At 38.6% G+C, this 21681-nt stretch overlaps 1 protein-coding gene across 1 annotated transcript in view; it reads left to right on the plus strand.

Annotated features, from left to right (window-relative positions):
• LOC121946809 (copine-9-like) overlaps positions 1-21681 on the plus strand; it is a 97157-nt gene that overhangs the window by 64736 nt on the left and 10740 nt on the right. Inside the window, exons 9-19 of the mRNA XM_088082484.1 lie at positions 459-563; positions 3503-3544; positions 3801-3876; positions 6677-6730; positions 6995-7056; positions 7576-7622; positions 10460-10641; positions 12826-12953; positions 15866-15968; positions 16851-16908; positions 20437-20510. Of these exons, the coding sequence (XP_087938610.1) occupies positions 459-563; positions 3503-3544; positions 3801-3876; positions 6677-6730; positions 6995-7056; positions 7576-7622; positions 10460-10641; positions 12826-12953; positions 15866-15968; positions 16851-16908; positions 20437-20510 (931 nt within the window). The remainder of the gene's footprint in view (positions 1-458; positions 564-3502; positions 3545-3800; positions 3877-6676; positions 6731-6994; positions 7057-7575; positions 7623-10459; positions 10642-12825; positions 12954-15865; positions 15969-16850; positions 16909-20436; positions 20511-21681) is intronic.

Consider the following 21681-nt stretch of genomic DNA (forward strand, 5'->3'; position numbering starts at 1 on the left):
TTGAGTGTAAAGTGGGATGCTGCCAAACAGTCTGCAAACAATGAATTGGATCAAGAAAGGAAAGTGTTTCATGAACATTTTGGAAGAAAAAACCACATATGCATGCATATAATCTTGTTCTCACTTGATTTCTTTTCAAATCAACCTTTTTGTGTAATCCTGAGTCATAAGACACCACCCAGGCTTTCTCAACTTTTAAGATTATTACCTTCTTCCACTGTTTTGCCTTGGAGAGATTTTGTAGCAATTCTCAAAAACTCAATCTGCAATCCTGCCATGTCCCCCAGATATACTTAAGCAGATATAAAAAAAAAATGACAAAACAACCTGCAAAGCATTTTGTGGTGATGCAGATGAAGCTGCAGATAAGTGATGTGGGCTTATCTTCACAGGTACAATGTGAGCAATATCAACGTGCTTTCGCTTTAGTGGCCATGTGTCTGTTGTTTATCTGGCAGGTTTACCATCTGCCACAAGACAGAGGTGATCAAGAACACACTGAATCCAGTGTGGCAGTCCTTCACCATCCCTGTTAGAGCTCTCTGCAATGGTGACTACGACAGGTCAGAAAACATTTTGTACTATTCTATTATGTGTCCAAATATCCTTGTGAGATATTTAATTACTATTGAGACGTTGATGTAGTGTGTGAAACAGCAGAGATATTATGGGCCACCTGATGTTCATTTCTGTTGACTTTGTCCTGGAAAGTGACACACAATTTTTATATCGCCAGAGACAATATGTTTTCGGGTTGTCCATGCATCTGTATGTATGTCTGTCCCATTTTTGTAAACATGATATCTTAAGAACAGCTTGAAGGAATTTCTTCAAATTTGGCACAAATGTCCACTTTGTCTGAATAATAAACTGATTACACTTTGTTAGTCAAAGGTCAAGATCACTGTAACCTTGCGTCCATCTCATTTTCATTAACATAATATCTCAAGAGCACCCTAAGGGAATTTCTTCAAATATGGTGTAAACGCTCACCGTGGCTCAAAGATGAGCTGATAAGAATTTGGTGGTCAAAGGTCAAGGTCACAGCAACCCCCATCCATTGTATTCTCTGGAACCCAATACCTCAAGAACACCTTGAGGGAATTTCTTTAAATTTCGCACACTCGGAGTCAATATGGACCTGATAAGACTTTGTTTGTCAATAGTCAAGGTCACTGTGACCTCACAAAACATGTTTTGGCCATAACTCAAGAATCCAAGTGCTAATTATGACAAGTGTCTAAAAGGGTAAAATGATTAAGTGACTTTTTATATCCAAAAGGTCTAAGCTCAGATTTAGTGTGACATCATCATTTTCAGCAAAACCACTTTTCTGGCCATTACTCAACGTTGTAAGTCAGAAACAGAAGGGGAGACAACTGGTCAGATACTGAAGTGGTGACACTTACTTGGGCACTTACCTTGAAAATTTGCTAATTGTATCGATCTTTGTGCTGCTGGGGTAAAATGTGTGTGAAGCATTCATGTTTTTCGCAGACATGGATTTGAACTGAAAGTGCACCTTAGGTGGTTTGCGGAGGCACACAATGGTGAGGTAGTAATTCTGGTCTATGACTGATGGAAATATGTTCTGTGGTGAAATGTAAAGAAGTACATTTACTATACAATACCATGGTACCATACAATTTTTGAGACATATGTATACTTCACTCGACTATTTACATTTTATGCTATCTACCTCTACTACATTACAGTGGCAAATGTTGAAAGTTTTACTGCACTACATTTATTTTAAAGCTTTATTTACAGTTTACTTTGGAAATGTAGATTATTGGTTATTCAATAAACTGATAGATTAGATATAGGTTATTATAGAATTAGACCCACCTTTACCAGAAGCAATATTAAAGTGATATACATAGGAATGCATTTATAATTATAATTCAATAATATGATGAATGGGATTTTGAAATGAGCCATTCTGCTTTAATGAGCATCTGTATTTTTGGTACTTTAACTATGTTGTATGCCACTATTTTTCTACTTTCACTGAAGTAAGATTTTGAATACAGGACTTTTACTTTTTCCATTTTAATACAATTTTAAGTATGAAATACTTCTACAACAACCGAACAGGAACACTTACGGCACAGGCAGACTCTTATGTGGATGACATCGCCTGTTGCTGGGGCGGTCAGAATAATGCCAGCAGTCGGTCATGGTGTCCCAGGGACCAGCACTGGTGTTATTGAGACTGACTCAGTTTTCACACAGCACTCAGAGGCAGGTTGGATTGTGCTGAGCAGCTGTGATAGCCCTTTGCTGCTGGATACAGTATGCATGCATGCATGTGTGCATACAGTGCCACTTTTGCAAAAATAGAACCAATAATCCTCCATTTCTCCTTATGCTATTTTAAAAGGTTTTGTGACTTATCATCTCTTAGGTTATCTGAATAAGGAGCCTTTACAAAGAATCACTTTTTTTGTCATTTTTCCTTATGAGATCGAAAAGACACACACACGCACAAAAAAAGAATACAAATGTGATATAAGACCCCAAAGAGTTGCTTATCTTGTTAAAGGATAAGGCTGGTATTATTATGCTTAAATTCCATGAAAAGACCAAAACTACACTGCATTATACCTGCTTTCAGTAGTTCATTATCATTATTTCTTCATTATTTTGTATCATTATTATCATTAATTTTGTTGTTGTTATTGTTATTGTTATTATTATTATGTATGGATGGGTTGTACTCAAAGAGAATATTATACAGTATCATTATTATATTATTATTTCATTATTTATTTTTTTAGCTGAAGGTTATTAACTTCTTGGTGCACTAGTGAGTATTTGATGTATATGTCATGGTGTTGTACATTGAAATACATGACTGCAACTAAAGCTTTACATACACAGATAACACTTGTTATTAGGATGACTTTATTGTTGGTTACAGAGGCAGGTAGTGCATGTTGCATCAGTAGAAGTGTAACAAAACATGGGGTGAATTTTGTGTGCAAATTTTAACTTTGCATGCAAAATCAATACAAAGATGTGAGCGGGCGCAGATAAACCAAAGCTCGCTCAGTGTTGTGAAAAGTGAAGCACCTGTGTGAGATGGAAATGTTTCACTTTGAGCAAAAAATTGAAGAGATTGGAGGAAAATAGCAGAAAGACAAGGAGACTCTTCACAATGGTTGGAATTATATGTACATGGTACTGCATGCAAACTTGCAAAGCTATAATACATTTTCTCTCCTAGATGTGGAATTGATGATGTTTGCTGTCTGGAAGTGGTAAACATAGAGTGGCCTTGTAATTCAGAGTTCACATCAGGACCTGTGCTTGCTGCGCCACTAATTCTCTTCAGCACGACATTATTGAATCAGGGATTGTGTAGTTGCTGTGTTCCCAGTATGATGGAGTAAAAAAAGGGTTTTTCTTTTATTCAGTAGAACTTGAGTCTCTCATTTTATTGATGGTAGATGATCTGGTAAAGAGACTTAATAAATGAGATATTCTCTGTTTATTTCAGGACTGTGAAGGTAGATGTCTACGACTGGGATCGAGATGGAAGGTAAAATCATCTGTGAATAACCACACACTGTGGCCTTGTGATTTACAATAATGTCTACCAAATGTCAAAAGAAAATGAAATGCCTTGTCTACATTCTGTGGTTTTGGAGTGTGTGCTGGGAGAGATATGGGACAGATACTGAGAGACTGACAGAAACAAAGATGGAGAAAGAGATGTGGATGGAGACAAAGACATGGCAATTTCTCTCTAAAATCGGTGTTCATGCTTGCCTGTCTTTGTTGGTGTTTGTCCGCAGCCATGACTTTATTGGAGAGTTCACCACCAGCTACAGAGAGCTGTCTCGGGGACAGAACCAGTTCAATGTCTATGAGGTGAGAAGTTTTTTTTTGTTTGTTTGTTTCTAACCACTTTTGTCATTATATGTAAACCGTGAAACTCCAGTGTAGATGATTTTGATATTTTAACCTTTGGTGCTTGGCTCTCCAGCACCTGAAAACCTCTACAACTCTCTGAAAGACCAAAAACAACCTTTTATAAGGTAAACTCATTGTAGACAATACAAAAGATGCTCTCAAAGTAAAAAGAATGAAATTACTTTGTAGATGTAATTATTTTCCCCAGACACCAAAATCAACTTTCAGAGGACTTGATAGTTTCACTAACAGTTACACAGATGGATACAAAAAACACACAGATGAGAGATTATGTAACGTACATTTTTAAATGATTATTATTTTTTCTGATGATGATAAAGAATGAAATCATTTCAAAGTTTAATTTGATTGAATACAATTCAAGACTAAAACTAGAGACCATTTTGCAGTGGGATCACCCCAGCCATGATACGGCAATTCATGACTTAACCCTCCTGTTATGTTGCTGGTCAAATTGACCTCTTTGAAAGTTTAACACATACACAAACAAAAGTGTTTTCTCCTTTTTTCAGATTTCCTGTTGTAAAACTATAAACACTGTTAAAAGATTTAATGTAGTTTTAAGATTTAAATATGAACTTGAATTTGATGCCTAACAAAAGATATGTGTTGTTTGAATTAATCAGCACGGTCCCATAAAATAACCTCAAATCATCAAAAATGTTCAAAAGAATGTGTTGACGCAAATGTGGTGAATGTCTTTTCTTTATTGAAGAAGAAAAAAAAACAGTTTGAAAATTATTTTTAATGGAAAACGAGTGGATTAATAATTGGTAAACCAGGATCTGTAAGAGGTGAAAAACTTGATTACACTTATTATTAATAAAATTGCTGTTAATTGAGCTCAAGATAGTGTTTATGGAGAAAATTTATATACTACTTTTGGATGGTTACACATGCAATAAGTCAGTTTTATCCAGCAACATTATTGCTGTACCTTAAAGTTAAACATAACAGGAGGGTTATAAACAAATGTTGTAAGTTTTGTACCATATCTGGCGTAGTTGTGCCGCCGTGGCACTGATAAAATGTGTCCACAGACAGACAGACATGAAAATATCTAGCAAAATACTCAAAACAGCTTCTGTCCACAAGTGTCTCTAGGACCACATTTTGCCATGATGAAGCAGACACACACACACACACACACACACACAATGTGAAAACAATACGAGCCATCACAGCATTGTCACGGTTTGTAATAAGGTCAGCCTGTGGCCTGCCTGTTTGAAAGGCTCTCAATCATCCTTTAAAGTCAAACTGTCATTTTCTGTCTTTACTTTTTGTTAAAAGAAACATAAACTTAAATGACACTGCAGCTTTTCTGCAGATATTTTCCATTTGTCAAAAGAGTGATAAATTTGTTTTGAATGTATCTGTTGGGATACACCCCACCTATCCAGGTCCCTGTCACCAGCAAACACAAAAACTTTATTTCTCACTGGGTTGCTCACTAAGGGGAGCAGCACCTGTGCACATCCCACAGAAAATATGTTTATGGAAAAAAGTTACTTAGCAACCCTTACCAGTTTAAGCTTTCAACATACATATACAACATTTTATATGAAACCCTATGAATTAGAACTCCATGATTGGCGTTACATCCTTAACGTAAAGTTATGTTTAAGGATAAAAAGTTACATCTTTTAGTTTGGGGAAGCAAAGTCACTATGGTTGAGTTTAGGAAAAGAGCATTTGTTCAAATGACTCAAAATTCAAAATTTGACTCAAAGTTTATATGTGTCTGAACACCAGTTTCCTGGGGAGAGTCCTTTGTTTTGTGACTCATCCACCACACCAACCAAACTCCTATCTGGACTGCATTAGTCGCATGATTACAACCTTACAAAACATATGGGTTATGCACAAATTTATGTCCTATCATTACTAGGGGTACATACAAATTTTGGTGCACTACTTTTCATAAAAAAAAAGTACAAACAGTGCATTAGAACAATCTGCCCAACAAGCACAACATGCAGCATTAGGGAGGACACATCCCACTCTTAAGTTACCAAGCTTCCAAGCTTTGTAGCATTAGCGGTTCCCCAGATAATTTTTTTTTCCCTCAATGTAAACAGCAGTTCCCATACACTTGTGTTGTGTTTGTCCAGCATTAGAGAGGAGAAGGTCAGGCTGGTATTTACTGTCAAATTTGCCTATTGAACATTGTCTAAACTGAACATTCATCACTGCAGAGAAAGATTTTTAAAAAAAGAACTTAAGTGTCTTTTTTTGTACAGTTTTAACCAGATAAGTACACAAGTCAATAAAAAACAAGAATATATACAGGATACATGATAAAATCATTAATTGACAAGAAATTTTTATCAGATGTGCTGTGAATGAAACCCATTAATGTGCACATCTTATTAAAAAAGTGCTCAATGGAGGAATACTATGATCCAAGCAAACTAACTGATAATCAACTTGAAGCATAATGAATAAAGAAATCATCAAAGTCTATAATAATGATCTGTACTCATCTGTAATGACCATGGATAAGTGGATGAATGGCTGTATGAATGGATTAATCTCTTCACCTCTTCATTTTTATCTGCCCTGCTCTGCATATACGCACAGTTAAACACAATATCAGTTTCAATTCTTTGCCTTCCACCACTATCAGGAATCTGTTGAATTATTCATGTTCATTATTAAACATCATTCCAGGGTATGAAGTGGTTTTACAAGTACCTACTCAATACCTAACTTGCTTTTCCCCATCCCCCGGCAGGTTTTAAATCCCAAGAAGAAAGGCAAAAAGAAGAAATACATCAATTCTGGAACTGTGAGTACACCCACCTCTCCTGTGTCCTCTGTATTGGTATTTTATGTTTTATATATTTATGTAGGTATCATCACCTCTTACATCTGCTTCTGTCTCACTGACTGAGACTGGCCACCTGTTTGTCTTTTTCCTTCCCTTCTACCCGGCCCTGGTCCCTCTTCCTCTCTCCTTCTCTGTTTATCACCCTGTATGTGTGTCTGTATGTGTGCGTGCATGTCTGTGTCTGTGCGCGTGTGTGTGTGCATGTGTTTGTGTGTTTGCCAGGTAACTCTGCTGTCCTTCAAAGTGGAGTCCGAGCATACCTTTGTGGATTTCATCCGAGGAGGGTGAGTGGAATAATAATTAGCCTGCTCGCACAGTGAGTGTCAATAGCCACCATTTTGTGTGTGTGTGTGCGTGTGTGTGCCTGTGTGCGTGTGTCTGTGTGTGTGTGTGTGTGTGTGTGTGTGTGTATGTGTGTGTGTGTGTTTGTGTGTGTGTGTGTGTGTGTGTGTGTGTGTGTGTGTGAGAAGTTATTCAAAGATACTAGATTGAATTTTGTGAGCATCACAATGAATGCATATTGGACAAAGTGTTTTTCAGGAGGAAGTTTGCATTGTTAAATCTCATTGGTAAATAGCTAATTTATTCAGTTCATTCACTTTTAATTACTGGTTCCATTTGTTTTACCTAATTAGGCCTCCAAGATGGTGGAAGGAATATTGGCCTGCCATACTAATTAGCCAGTGAACCAGTAAACTGATTAGATTGCACTTATTTGTGTTGGTGTGTATATGCATTGGCGATGCAGTGTGTATTAAGTTGTTTTCCTTTTTTCCTCTTTAATTCCTTTTTATTTGCAACAGAACACAACTGAACTTTACAGTGGCAATTGACTTCACAGCATCCAATGGTAAGTCACTGACAAATGTGTTTTAGAAACATGGCTTTGCCTTGCATGTATGTTTTATTGTGGTGTTCATGTGTTTGATAACTCCTTCCTGCCTCCCTGCACTTGGATCCAAAATACAACTAGACCAGATGTGATCTCCCAACTATTACAGATTTACTCAAAAAAGGGTCTTCATAAATGACCTTCCTGTAATTAATGAGTTGTCTTATATATCCAATACGGCATAAAGGTTAGTCATTATTAAAACTCAGCGTCGCAATTGTCGGCTTTGCATATCTGTTTGTATGTGGATTAAAAAAAACAAGACATCTTAATTAGTAAGCTTTAGATGTGTTTACAGGGATATTTTTGAGCTTTATTGGGCACCACAGGGATAGCAGTTTCCCCCGCTTCCAAGCATTATGCTAAGCCAAAATAATCGCCTGTTGGCTCCATCTTTATATTAGTATCAATCTATCTATTCTTGTAGCTCCAGGAAAGAAAGCAAATGAGCATTTTTCTCAACATCTTGAACTATTCCTTTTTCACCAAATACAGATTTTTAATATTCTAGTGTGTACCTGCCCAAACACTGCAGATGTAATGTAGTGCACAGCTAAATCTGAAATTAATCACTTTTTTGTGCAGGATCCTACACAAATGTAATAACATAATCAAATGATACACTCAATAGCTATGACACATTATAAAACAAGCATACATGAAAAAAACTTAGATTTGATGTTGGTCAGTTCAGTTATACAGCTTATTTGCTCATGAGAAATGTTTTTGACACTGAGAGTGGTGGATGACTACATTGTGGTGTGCCACAGGGTAACTAATTGGACCTAATTGGACCCACTTAAGTTTTCTATTTTTTCAAAAATCCCCCCAAAAAATTGAGACAATATATCATTTACAATGTGCAGATTATATAACATTATATATGCTGCAGTCAGTGGTGGTCCTAGTATCTGGGGGACCAATCCAGCCCCCCTGGTTTGACTAACCCTAACAGTGCCCCCACCCCAACCCTAACAGTACCCCCCACCCCCCAGTCTGATAGATCCAAATCCAGAGCTATGATGCTAAATACCACACGCTAAAAAAAAGGTTGAAAGAAAAGATGATTCACTTAAACAATTTTACAGTCATTGGTGGATTTGCTAAGCAGTAGCATTTTTCAAAATACTCGACTGACTATAAGGTACTATTGTCTCATGTTGGGGAAATTATTAGTTGCCAGTCCAATTCAGTGGCACAGAGGAACGCAATTCATCTAATATTGTTTCCAATTGTTTTTCAAAAGATAAGAACCTCTGACATGACTACCAGAGAGTCTGTAATGCACCCTTACTCCACTTTGTTAGAGTGCCTTCCAATTATATCATTTGCTCTTTAAAAAAAACTGTATTTTTCTCTGTCTGAAATTGTTAAAATGACACAACTTGAGTTTTGTGTTTTTAATTATCACACAGTACAGAGTATATTTTTAAAATACAACACTTCAGTTTGAAAAGCACTTGTCCCTTTTCCCATTTGTAATGTAACATGACCTTTCTTCATTTTTCATGGGAGATACACCACTGGCTATCAGCACACCACTGTCTTACATAGATTGTTACATTTAGCCTCTTATTTTCGCATGATAGAAAGTGCAGTCGACCATGCAAGGTGCACAGGGCGTGGTGAATGTGAATGTGTGGTATTTTCATGGCCAGAGGCGCGGGGTACACCTGCAGCGCAGTTGGAAGCTAGATGGGATTAGGAGGAATACATTATCGGTAGGTGTGTTAGGAGCTGGCATCTATCCTGGCTAATCAAATCATCCCCCTCCTTTCATTCCCTTTAAAGCAGGCCACTTGTTTCATTACAGAGGAGACACTCCAGACCTGCTTTTATCCCAAGGAGAGAAGTCAGAGCTGGCGTTCAGTTGTTGTTAACATGTGTGTAATAATTCTAATTGTGTAAGACATTTGCATGATTGCCTTAACTGATAACTCTCCATAATAATCCTGTTTACATGACTCTTTGATTTTGATTTGTCCTTCTCTGCAAATATCAAATTTGACTGTTAAAGCCATGTCTCCAAATAGAGTACATCAAAGCCACAGCTTGTCTCTAATGTAATTAACCTAAATATATATTTTTTTAAAAAACCTAAATTAATTTGTATGATTTCTTTCAAAAACTTGGGTAGAAGGAAATGAGCAACTTAACAAAAAAATGGCAGAAGAAATTAGTAGAAATACGTAAATTAGTAAATTAGTATTAGTATTAGTATAAATTAGTATTAGTTACAAGAAAATTATCTGGGAAAAGCTTAAAAAAAGAGAATGACCTGAAAAAAGTGCTGAAAATTCTAAATATACAATGAAAATAATTCTGAATATAGTTTTGTTGTGATTTTTCCTCATTTTCTCGATAATTTTCTCATAATCCCCCTTTTTAAACAAATTTTCTGGTCATTTTCTTGGCACCTTTTACTAATTTCTTGCCATCCGTGTGACATCGCTCATTGCTTTTATACCCCATGTTTTTGAAAGAAATCAAAGCAATTAGCTCATCTTTCAAAGAGTAATATAGCTTGTAAAAGGCATCTGAAAACTGATGTTTATCCGTGTTTCAAAAGGTCAAAATGGAAATGCTAGACACTACTTTCGTCTAAACTGTTTGAAAGAAGGAGATGAAACATAAATATTTTCACAGCATGAATCATCTCCTGTCACCGCTGGGGACACGTTGCACTTTATATTTCACAGGTCAAACCACACAAAGAGAAGGAAGGAGACTTATTATGGTTCATTTCTTTGTGTTGTTTGTGTGTGTGTGTGTGTGTGTGTGTGTCATCCTCCAAGGTAATCCCTCTCAGCCCACTTCCCTCCACTATATGAGTCCCTACCAGATGAATGCATATGCCATGGCCCTGAAAGCAGTGGGCGAGATTATCCAGGACTACGACAGTGACAAGCTCTTTCCTGCCTATGGTTTCGGAGCTAAGCTGCCCCCTGATGGCAAAATCTCCCACAGCTTCCCGCTGGTAAGTCACACACATGTAAACGCACACACAAAACATATGAATTAACACATATAAGGGGCACACAGTCTGCCCGTAGCAGGGTGTGGTTTGGACTAGGAGCTGTCACTGCAGCAACAGCTGGTCACACAAATTGAGAAGTTGGCTCAGTCTGCCTGCCAGCAGGAATCTCCCAGCATCCCCTCCAATTCCTCCTTGCATCCTCCTGAGGGATCAGGGCAGTTAGAAACCACTGGTTGCTAAGCTGAAGTAAAGCCGACTCCGACCTTGAGTCACAAATGTGGCCTCTGCTGCTTTAATATTTACCACTCCTGTTTGATACTTCTCTCATGAGTCTGTGTATGAAACAGCAATACTAAATCACTCAAATGTCTTTTTGAAAACGCCTTTAAACTTTATTACTGTAATATTATCTAGTAATTGAGTCTTAAATGTCTGTCAGTACCCCCTTGAGTTTACACTGCTTTTTACTACTTGAGGGACTTTGAACTGACATGAACTTACTGTACTTATGTGAACTTACCAGTAGCTTGAGACTTTAACCAGTTCTCATCCCAAATCATCACATATTTCCGCTTTGCAGTGGACCTCTGCATCACCATATTACACTCTAGGTATCCTTCTGCATCTGCTGTTGACTTCACGGAATGGCGTTAAAATAATGGCAACAAATACACATGGTGGGATGATGCTGTATGTGGTGATGTGTGTATGTTTACACAGCACAAGCACATGGCAATCATTGCAGAGAAGTCAACAGAAGCACATGCTGGCATGGATGGTTATAATTAGGCAAAAGGGCACATGGTAAGGTATAGAAAATAAACATCACATCCAGACAGGAGGTGAACACTGGACTCCTGCGTGTAAGTCAGGGTTTTGTTGGACCCATCCACTGCTCCTTCCACCTTCCCCATAGGGACCTTAATGTTACATTGTTTTTGGCAATGTGTCAACATGACATCCTCCAGTGGCGTATCATGCAGACTAGACTGGTTCCATCCAATCGCGTTCTAAACTGATGTTTATTGTCCATGTATCATGTGCACTTAGCAAGTGCAGTCCAGCAGTCGGCCAGTGTATAATAACACTACAACCAATTCTTTCAGGCCACATTCTCAGCTGAAGTCACTCAAGTCACTCAGGTGGATCATGGAAACACAATAGGTGGCTTTTGGTGTTGGGATCTTATGCCAAAAGCACTGCAAAAGCAACAATATTGAATGAATTCAGAATGAGAATGGGCTGATATTTCTGCACAGGCATTTTCCATGCACTGTTCATACGTTCTCTTATGAAAAATAGTGCACCAAAATTCATACCCATACCATGTAATCATAAGCCAGCAAAGAGACCATAGACTGTACAAGTAATGGACATAGCTACTGTGATATCACCCATTGATTGGTGGAATACAGTTTTGAAACCACAAGTTTAACATTTCAGCCTTTGCCATATTGTTGTTTTCATATTGCAGAAGTGACCATATTTGTACCAAAAGGCTGATGCGGTGGAGGAGCGAGGGGTGGATTTGACTGGACGCTGAGGATACTATTGGCAGACAGTCTGTCACTCAAGTGGCCCCGTCCTTCAAGCATAATTTTGGGCTGTAATAAAATGTACATAGGATGAGAAATTTAAAATAAATAAATAAAAAATTCACCCTATCCCAGTTGTCAGTAAAATTGAAATTAGTTATTGAGATCGAAATCTTTTTTTCCAGGCTGTAAAAACGTGTATTGCTGTTGTAAATCTGGACATTTTAACATGGAGTTCTTTTAGGACTGACTCTGTTTTGTAACCAACCTCAAGTGTCAGATTGATGAATTGCAGTTTTTGGCACTTCCACTTTGGCTTAATTTTTCTGCCTCAGAGGTTGCCGCTTGGAAGAGACACATTTAATTGGGAGTAGCCTCTTGAGTTTGCCTGATATGTTGTGGATTTCTTTTGTTGTGACCATCTGTTGTATCACATGGGTACTATTTCCATATACAGATTGTATCAGATAGTGGTAAATTAATTGCATATACAATTGAAGGCTGCATATTTAAGATATGTGTATTTATCTTTATGTGCTCTGCATAGATAGATGTTCCTTGTTTATTGCACTGCCGTGTTAATTATACTGTTGTACCCTGGGTGTGTGGAGGCGCACAGTGTCGTTCATTAGTGTGCTCTCTGTTGCAGAGTGGTGACGCTGAGAATCCAAACTGTGTGGGCATAGAGGGGGTTCTGGAGGCCTATTTCCAGAGCCTGAGGACAGTGCAGCTGTATGGACCCACCAACTTTGCACCTGTCATCAACAAAGTGGCAAAGTAAGTTTTTAAAGCGTGCATATGTTAGAGCTTTAAGCCATGGTTATACCTTTTAAATTAAGGGGGTGTAATTCTGACATTTTGTTTTCTTTCAACTAAATCTGAGGAGTTCTTATTTATTTTTGTATTTAAAAGCCTTGATCAGAGCTCATTAGTGACATGACTCACGACAAGCTTTTCATCCAGATTAGAGACTTTGTTTTATTTATAAACGTGAACACTGGGGGGGTTGAGTCAACATGTGCTGGATTAAGGACGTTACAGCTTCCCATCAGCTAATAATCACTTTTTTATGCCTCAGAGTGTGGCATAAGGAAAAAAAGGGAAAAGGGGCTTGATTTAAGATTTGTTTCATTTGTATACATAATTTCACACATAAAAAAGAAAATAATTTTATGTATCTATGATGTATGAAACTCCAAATCCAACTGCAATCAATGACTGTTAACTGCTCCCTGTATGGTTCAGAAATGTGTATGCATTTAGTTTTGAATTGAATTTTTTGAGAGACTAGTTCAAAAAACGGCTGAAACAGCTGAAATGGGACATTTACACAGTAACTCATTTACGTCTGTAGATCACAGAAATGTACTCAGCTGCCTTAAGTCTTTAGTGCTCATGCCTCATGGGCCTGTAGATCCAGGTATTCAATATCCAGAAAAAAAAACCTTTTTTTTTGTTTGTTTTTGCTTCATGCACCAATGAGCAGCTCTCATACAAATGAATGGGGCCCTGCCCCCATGGCTGTATCCAGACTTTTCCTATTACATCCATGATGAGCAGGTGCTAATATAGAGCATTGCTGTACAGTTTTTGTGATCTGTTTTTCGACCTGGGATGTACAATAATCAACACTGACACATTGTCTTCAGTCTGCTGCTTTTATTGTACTGTTTCATGACCTAAAACAAAATTGTGCATTATTGAGAGCATTGTTTTCAGTCAGAAACATGATTATTCAAGTACTTTGGTCAAAACTGATCATTTTCTAATGGTATAATGGTCACTAATTTTTGATGGTGATTTTCCCCCACTGATTTGAGCACTTTTACAAGAGGTTCTGTTTAAACAGTTGAGGTTGTTTTAGCCACTCAGCATTGGAGCCAGTGGCCAGTTAATAGAATGCACTGACTGATCTCTCTCTTATTTTTTGCACCTTAAAAGCTAAGACCTATGATATGTGACGGGTTAAATGTTCAGTAAAAGGTTAATAAAAAGTTGTCCACGCTATTGTTGTGGAAAAAGCATGGATTAACCTGGCTGTTAGACTAGAACTGTGTTGGACATTTTACCCTACGTGTCAGTGCACTGAATCTGTTCTCAGGTTTTTATCCCACCGTGTTTGACAGCAAAGTATCAAGCCGCAAGAGGCATAGAGGTGACATAAATCCCCCCACTGAAAAATAACTCACACAAGAAGGAATTGGTGCTATTGCTCACAGAGGCTCATCCTCGCATGAGGCTAAAAGTTCATTCACATACTGTACATACACACGTAGAGGGAAACATAGACTCAGCAATCAATGACCTGTTCAGCCAGGTGGAACGGCTGTGTCGCTGCTATTGGATTCTGTCTCCTTGCAATAAATACACAAACAGCAGGTGAAGGACACACACATACAGACACGCACACACACCTACGTGTTGAAACACTCCGCCAGATATCAGCTCCAGCTTGATGCAATGCCAGATGAGTTTGGAGATGTGGATATATTCATTTGTTTTTCTCATCGAACCCTGTGTTTCAAAGGGAATGGAGAGCAGTGGAAGCATAAGAAGCAGGGTCACATGGTTTTCTTCATGCCGTGTTTTTTGCTGCTTGTTATTTTTGAAGGGTCTCTCTGTTGCTGAAGGTTATGGTTTTAGGTAGTAAACAACTCTGTGGTCTGCTATGAAAATAGCATTCTAGAACAAAGGGGTTGCCATGGTGTGCGCAAGGAGACCAAATCCATTTTAATTGAGTTTGTATTTTACATCAAATGAATCAAATAGATCCCTGAGTGAAATGTGCATATTTGGTTATCAGAATTTTTGTCACATGATTCTTTTTCCACATTTTACTATGATTCCCTATGAATATATGACTGGAAACATGAATATGCTTTTTTCACATTTGCAAGTAATGATAATAACTTTATTTATATAACATCTCTAAAAGCAGAGTTTACAAAGTGTTTTGACAATAAAGCAAAGCAGAAGCAAAAAAAAACCCTAAGGTGATATAACTCCAACGATGGAAATGGTTGTCGCATAGCCAGTAAATTCAATTGTGAGCTTTTGCATATGAATTGTGGAACAGCCTGTTAACCCTATTGTTGTGGGGCAGTATAACAATAATAATAATAATAATAATAATAATGACGATGATAATGATGATGATGTTGATGATAATAATAATAATAATAATGTACTATTTTACAGCATTAACAGGAAATTTAAGCTACTTCAGGTAACAAGTTTGGCTGAGGCTGTTGGACTTTGAACATCCCTGTATCAAAAAAAAATAGCAGGATAGAGCAGCTGATGTTATTTTCCCAAAGTCATTTATAATTCAGCATCTTAAGGGTAGGAAAGAGAAAAGAAAAGAACGTGCAAGTGACTTAGTATGGTAAGCATCACTTCAGGAAGGTCAGAGAATAAGTTTCTGTAAATTGGACACTTGACTCAACCTTGTGTTGGAATCCTGAGCTACAGACAGATAGAATCATGTTTGAGACCAACATGCAGGTACTCTTTGTGTTTTCATTACTAGGCAGAATGTTGGCTCTAACCCAGCTACCTTTGTGTGTGTGTGTGTGTGTGTGTGTGTGTGTGTGTGTGTGTGTGTGTGTGTGTGTGTGTGTGTGTGCGCGTGTGTGTGTGTGTGTGTGTGTGTGTGTGTGTGTGTGTGTGTGTATGTGCACATCCCCCAGCTGTGCAGCAGAGATTACAGATGGCTCTCAGTACTTTGTCCTACTGATGATCACAGATGGAGTGATATCTGACATGGTCCAAACCAAAGAGGCTGTGGTCAATGTGAGTCAACAAACACACACGCACACACTGACACACACTGACACACACACACACACACACACACACACACAGACACATGCATGTATGTATAAACCAGCACTCAGAGAGACTGCTGAATAGCAGTGCTGTTCCCTCAGTTACTCTCCTGTCACCAGTGTTCATCTCAGCCTCATGTTTTCTTTTGTGTAGGCGGCTAAAGCTCTATTATATTTCTCAAGAATAATGCGTTCTATGATGTTTGGATAAAAACAGCTCGACGTGTCTCAGCATTCTGTGATAAGCAACCCCTCAGAAAGAGAGCAGAAATACCAAACACAAATTTTCACTTCAAGTTTCAAGTCAAAGAGAGGAAAATTATTTTCTTCCTCTAATTGTGGCTGACTCTTACTTTTATGGAGAGGTCAATAGTTCTTTCAGTAACCTGTCAGATTCATGTTTGAGAGGCGTCTGATCCAATTACGTCGGTTCTGATTGATTTCTCTCGTGGCAGGCAGTGTAGAATATTGAAAGCAAATTATTTTATTTTTCCGCCTATCTAATTATCTTCCATGTGTAAAGGTGTAAAATAGGTGAAGTCTCAGATATTTGTTTTCTCTCGGTGCACAATTTTTGAGTTTGCATTAAGGAGAGTTGAGGTTTGGGAAATAAAGTTAACTGCTGTGAATGTAGTAGAATATTGCAACAGGTTAATAACCCCACCTCTCATGTTAAAAGAATGAATAAATCATTTTTGGAAGACCATGCTCACTACACTAAAATGACTGAACTCTTTGGGAAGCTCTGGTGTTCATCCAAAGCTTATAGATGCCTTAAAACATTCTTAGGATCTAATGAATCAACTGACCTGAACGTTCATTGTCTCTCCTTTTTTCTCCTGTACAGGCGGCAGCGCTCCCTCTCTCCATTATAATCGTTGGTGTTGGACCTGCTGAGTTTGATGGTGAGTGCTCCATTTTAGAAACAGGTTGATAATTTTTCATGTCACCATGAGTAAACATGACAGAGGAGAGGACAAGAAGTCACTTCATCAACTAGAAGATCAAATGTTCAATCAGTGTCACAGTGATGCAGCAGAGTGGCCTCTTGAATAACAGTCAGAGTGAGCACTGCATGTTAGACTTACTAATACGTCACGATTTTCTCAGATCAAATGGTAGTATACACTCCTATAAATAGACACTGAACAGTTAAAGAAGTTTAATTAAGTTTTTACATTGTGATATAAAAAAAGAAAGGACTTGTGCCATATATGCAAGTTTGTGTAAGGATACACTGTGGACACCAGGCAAGGAAGCATTCATGACACCGTTAACAACTTAAGTCCAAAGACAAAAATTACAGAAAGAACCACTGGACTGTATTCCTTATCCAGGCTCCTATGGTGTTAAGTTTTTCATTAGAGCTATCGAATGATTTTTTTTTAAATTGTGATCATTCACAGAATCTCAGTAATAAATTGAAACTAATCACATTTTTTAATCGTGCTTTCAATTTCATTATTTTGCTATACAGAACAGTTTTGAAGTCCTTATTGACAGGGTAAAGCAATTCTTATAAGATTTTGTAGGAATCTAATGACAGCAAAAAACTGCATTCGACTAGCATAAAGTGGGCCAGTCTGTAAAAGGGAGACTCATGGGTACCCATAGAGCCCATTTTCATTTAGATATGAGTTCAGACGTCAAGGGACCCCTGTGAAATGACCATGCCGTTTTCCCATTGCCAAAATTAAGCATAATTTTTATTGTTATGTAGCCTCCTTCCTGAGAAGCAAGCATGACATATTGAAACCACTAGATTCCTCAGGTCTTCTAGTTTAATATGATACCAGTACCATCACTAGTTTTAAAACTCAGCCTGGTACAGCCTCTTAAAGACAGGAATGTCGTCCGGTGATTAACGTGATTTAAAAAAAATAAAATAAAGCATGTATGTAAGGACCTTAACACATCAAGGTATGTGCTATGATTTGATGTTACTGTTTTGAGAGGAGCCTGGATAATGATTTAATTAAAGGTTTCCAGGTTTCCTGTTCACCAGTATACATTGCATGTATATTTACAAAAATGCTAAATGTTTTTTTTTTTCTATCATATAATATTAAGTGCCACTAGTGGTCAAATTCCCCATTGTGCACTTTTTAATAAGGCATATAGGTGAGCATTATTTAATCACAACTGGAAGCAAAGTCCTCGTGCACTGAATACATTTGAAATGTAAACTTAATTAAATACACCAACCTTGATATTGGGAAGACACAAATGTGTGAAGTGTTTTTTGAACAGCAGCATTCGACCTAGACCTTGGCTTTTACCTGACTTGATAGCACTCTTTTGAGCAAACAGGAAGCCACTATAGCAGCTGTGTCGTAATTGGTTCTTCTTCCCCCAGTACACTGCTATACTTCCTGGGGGAGTTGGGCCAAAAGTCAATGGAGTCAAGTGTGCAGGCATTTCACAGTCCACAGATCAATGACTTTTCAGTGGGGACTGTGTGTGTGTGTGTGTGCGTGTGTGTGCGTGTGGGGATGAGTGGGTGTTTGTGTGTGTGTGTGTGTGTGTGTGTGTGTGTGTGTGTGTGTGTGTGCATGCAGTCTGTGCTCAGCAGGGTGTGACCACTTAACACCTCATCATTGTGTTGGATGGCCCATCATTTTCTACCTGTTTTTAGGAAACAACAACAGTCATGTTTGAGGGTCACAAGGTCAAACTGGTTTAATAGCACTGTTTCTGTGTGTGTCAACACTTTGTTACCAGGCCTAATTGCCACCCAAATTAGCAAGTGTACGTTGATCTTTTAAACACAGGAAAAGCCACCAGAGATAGGTGACAGACTCCTTTCCCATTGCCAGTAGATCAGAGCTGTGTACACAGTTCAGCAGACTAGCATGCCTTTCTGCTTGTTTTTACTCATGGGTGACATGTGGCATTGTGAACACGTTAATAAACGGTAGAAAGCAGCATGGAGGCCAGTGAAGACATTACAGTGGTTACTTGGTTTTCATACCTTTTACTTCTTCAGCCTCTCTTTCAATCTCGATGTAGACTAATTTGGAATGATTTTTGATGTTTGGGGCGGAGACAAACATTATTTTGTGGTGGCACTTAATTGCATCTTACCAGTAAAGGGGCCAACATTTACCTGGGTTTTGTATTTCTTAGCTTTTTTAATTTAGGTGGAGGTTGTGGAGGTTTCATGCAGTGGAAAAGAGGCTTAAAGTTACACCCACAGGGATACAATTTTGTTTTAGAATGCATTATAACTATTACTGCATTTACGCCTTGCATCCACACTAATCCTGCATTTTGAAACCCCTGAATAGCAGACCTCTGAAAGCTCTGCTCAGATGGCTATGTTTGCTTCCCAAGTTTATCTTATCACAATGTGTTAAGCCAAAACATTAGCCTACATACTATTATGATTGTATCCCTCTATTGTGAGTACTCCTTTCCAATTACAATGGCTTTCTTTCTGGATAATACTCCTGGCATCGCTCTGATATATGACTCCCAATATGTTTTCTGCAGTTTTGAATGTCATACCCTGGTTACTTTCATCAATAGTCAAACTTCATCGTCAGTCCAACCAAAGAAATCTTTGATCTGTCTTCTCATTATCTCCATGGTATTTTCTGTAATTAAGCGAGCAACTGCAGAGCAGACCATCTGCTTCATATTTGCATGTGGATGCCCATTGTACTTGAATGGCTATACTATATACATTTTCAGGCATGTTAGCATGTACAAAGACTAACTCTGAAGCTGTGCCATGTTATGTCTCTAGGGGTCATAATAGCTACAAGGCTTAATTTCAAGAGTTTGGATGTTGCCTCAGTCTGTGTACTTCATTTCTGAACATGAGTATTTATTTTTCTAATCTCTTACTATGTCTCTTTCAGTTTGATGCTGTCAGATCTAAAGTCACTCATACTTTATGGTTCCATGTGTGTCCATTTGCTGATTTGACCTCACATCGTGCTCAGCCACCTTTCTGTAGCAGTGCTGCACATCCAGGCTGTTTTGTATCTCTGCCAGAGCAACTCCAGATGCAGGGTGTACGCATTTGTGCAGTTGCTGTTTTTGAAGGCCTCTCATAATGACATCTCCATCAGAGCGCAATCAGAGCAAGCACCTCTTTGTATTTTGGGCCATAGTTGAAATGGCTGTATAAAAGTGCCCCTGTAGCTACACATATATGCCTTTGAGCTTTCATCATAAGCTGCCTGAGTTATTTTCATTTTCTGACCTGTAGTGTAATTGCACGTCATTTTTTCTTAAGAAATGGCATTCTTGGTGCACAAATTGTTCCAACCATTCTCCGCTGAATACCTACTCTTACTCCCCATGCTGTGTTCCACCTCAGCAATTATGTTATGAAAATACAAAAGAGCATCCTGTCCCTTTTTTACTTCTCCCTCGGTGGTTTCAGTATTGAGTCATGTTCTCTCTGTTGCTTTCTCTCCTTTTAGCGATGGAGGAGCTGGATGGAGATGAGGTGAGAGTGTCCTCCAGAGGACGTCTTGCTGAGAGAGACATTGTACAGGTACTCATCGTAATTCTGGTTAATGTTGCAAGTTGAACTTGTTTCTGTCAATAGCAGCTGCATGGGGGAGTTTTTTTTCCCCAAAGGAGGATGTTTTACATTTATAACACACACTCAAACACACACTGGGATCTGCCTCATGCAATAAACAATACCTCTCTATGATGGGCCACTGAACAAGCTCAATGTCTTGCTCAAGGGTACAATACCATGATTCATGGTTGGACAGAACTATTTGCAGTAGTATTATCAACACGTTCTCATCCCAACTCATCAAGTGTCGCTGCTGTCAGTGACCTTCTGCATCTACTTATGACGTTTTAGGTATCCTCCAGCATCAGCTGTTTACGCTCCGGGATGCCGTTTTAGTGATATCAACAAAATGCGCATGGTGGAATGAAGTCACAGTGGGATGACGCAGCCTGTTACCGTGATGTTAACAAATGTACAAGGTGGAATGAAGCAGCATGGTCCATATGTTTACACAACAGCGTGGATTGTCACGATGGTTGGGATTAGGTACATGTATCGACATTGGAAGCGAACTCTAAACACCTGCACAAAAGTCAATTGTTTGTAGGACCCATCCACCTCCCAACCCAACTGCCCAATAAGGACATTTACACTCCACATATTACATGGTTACCGGCAGCGTTATTACCTGATGCCGTCCTTCAGCATTTCATGCGCACACGTCAGGTTGAGAATATTGAGAATGGGCTGGTATTATTTGCTGCCGGACAGCACCTGCCATGGCAGCATGATACTCGGACGGCCAGCATCAGATAAGAATGCGGCCAGCCACAATGAAATATAAGGAGCACAAAGGTAGGACATGCGGGAGGGCTGATGAATGGATCCAACAAGCCTCCTTTCTGAATGTGATGTTTTTTCCCACACTTCACTTTGTGCCTCTTTTGCCTTAACCAGACCATCCATGCCAACACATGCTTTTGTTGATGTCCCAGCATTGGTTGCCTAAACATAACCTTGTGCAGTGTAATTACTTGTGCTGACATCACAGTAGTGGCATCCCAGAACGTAAATAGCAGATGCCTTGATACCTACAGCTTAATATGTAGATGCCCAAGTCAACTGCAAAGCAGCAATATGTGATGACTTAGGATGAGAACATGTTGTTTGGACTTAGTGGCATCAAGTGGTGAGGTTG

Source organism: Plectropomus leopardus, chromosome 9 (genome assembly GCF_026936395.1).
Source record: "Plectropomus leopardus strain MGB_pleo_1.0 chromosome 9, ASM2693639v1, whole genome shotgun sequence".
NCBI lineage: Eukaryota > Metazoa > Chordata > Actinopteri > Perciformes > Serranidae > Plectropomus > Plectropomus leopardus.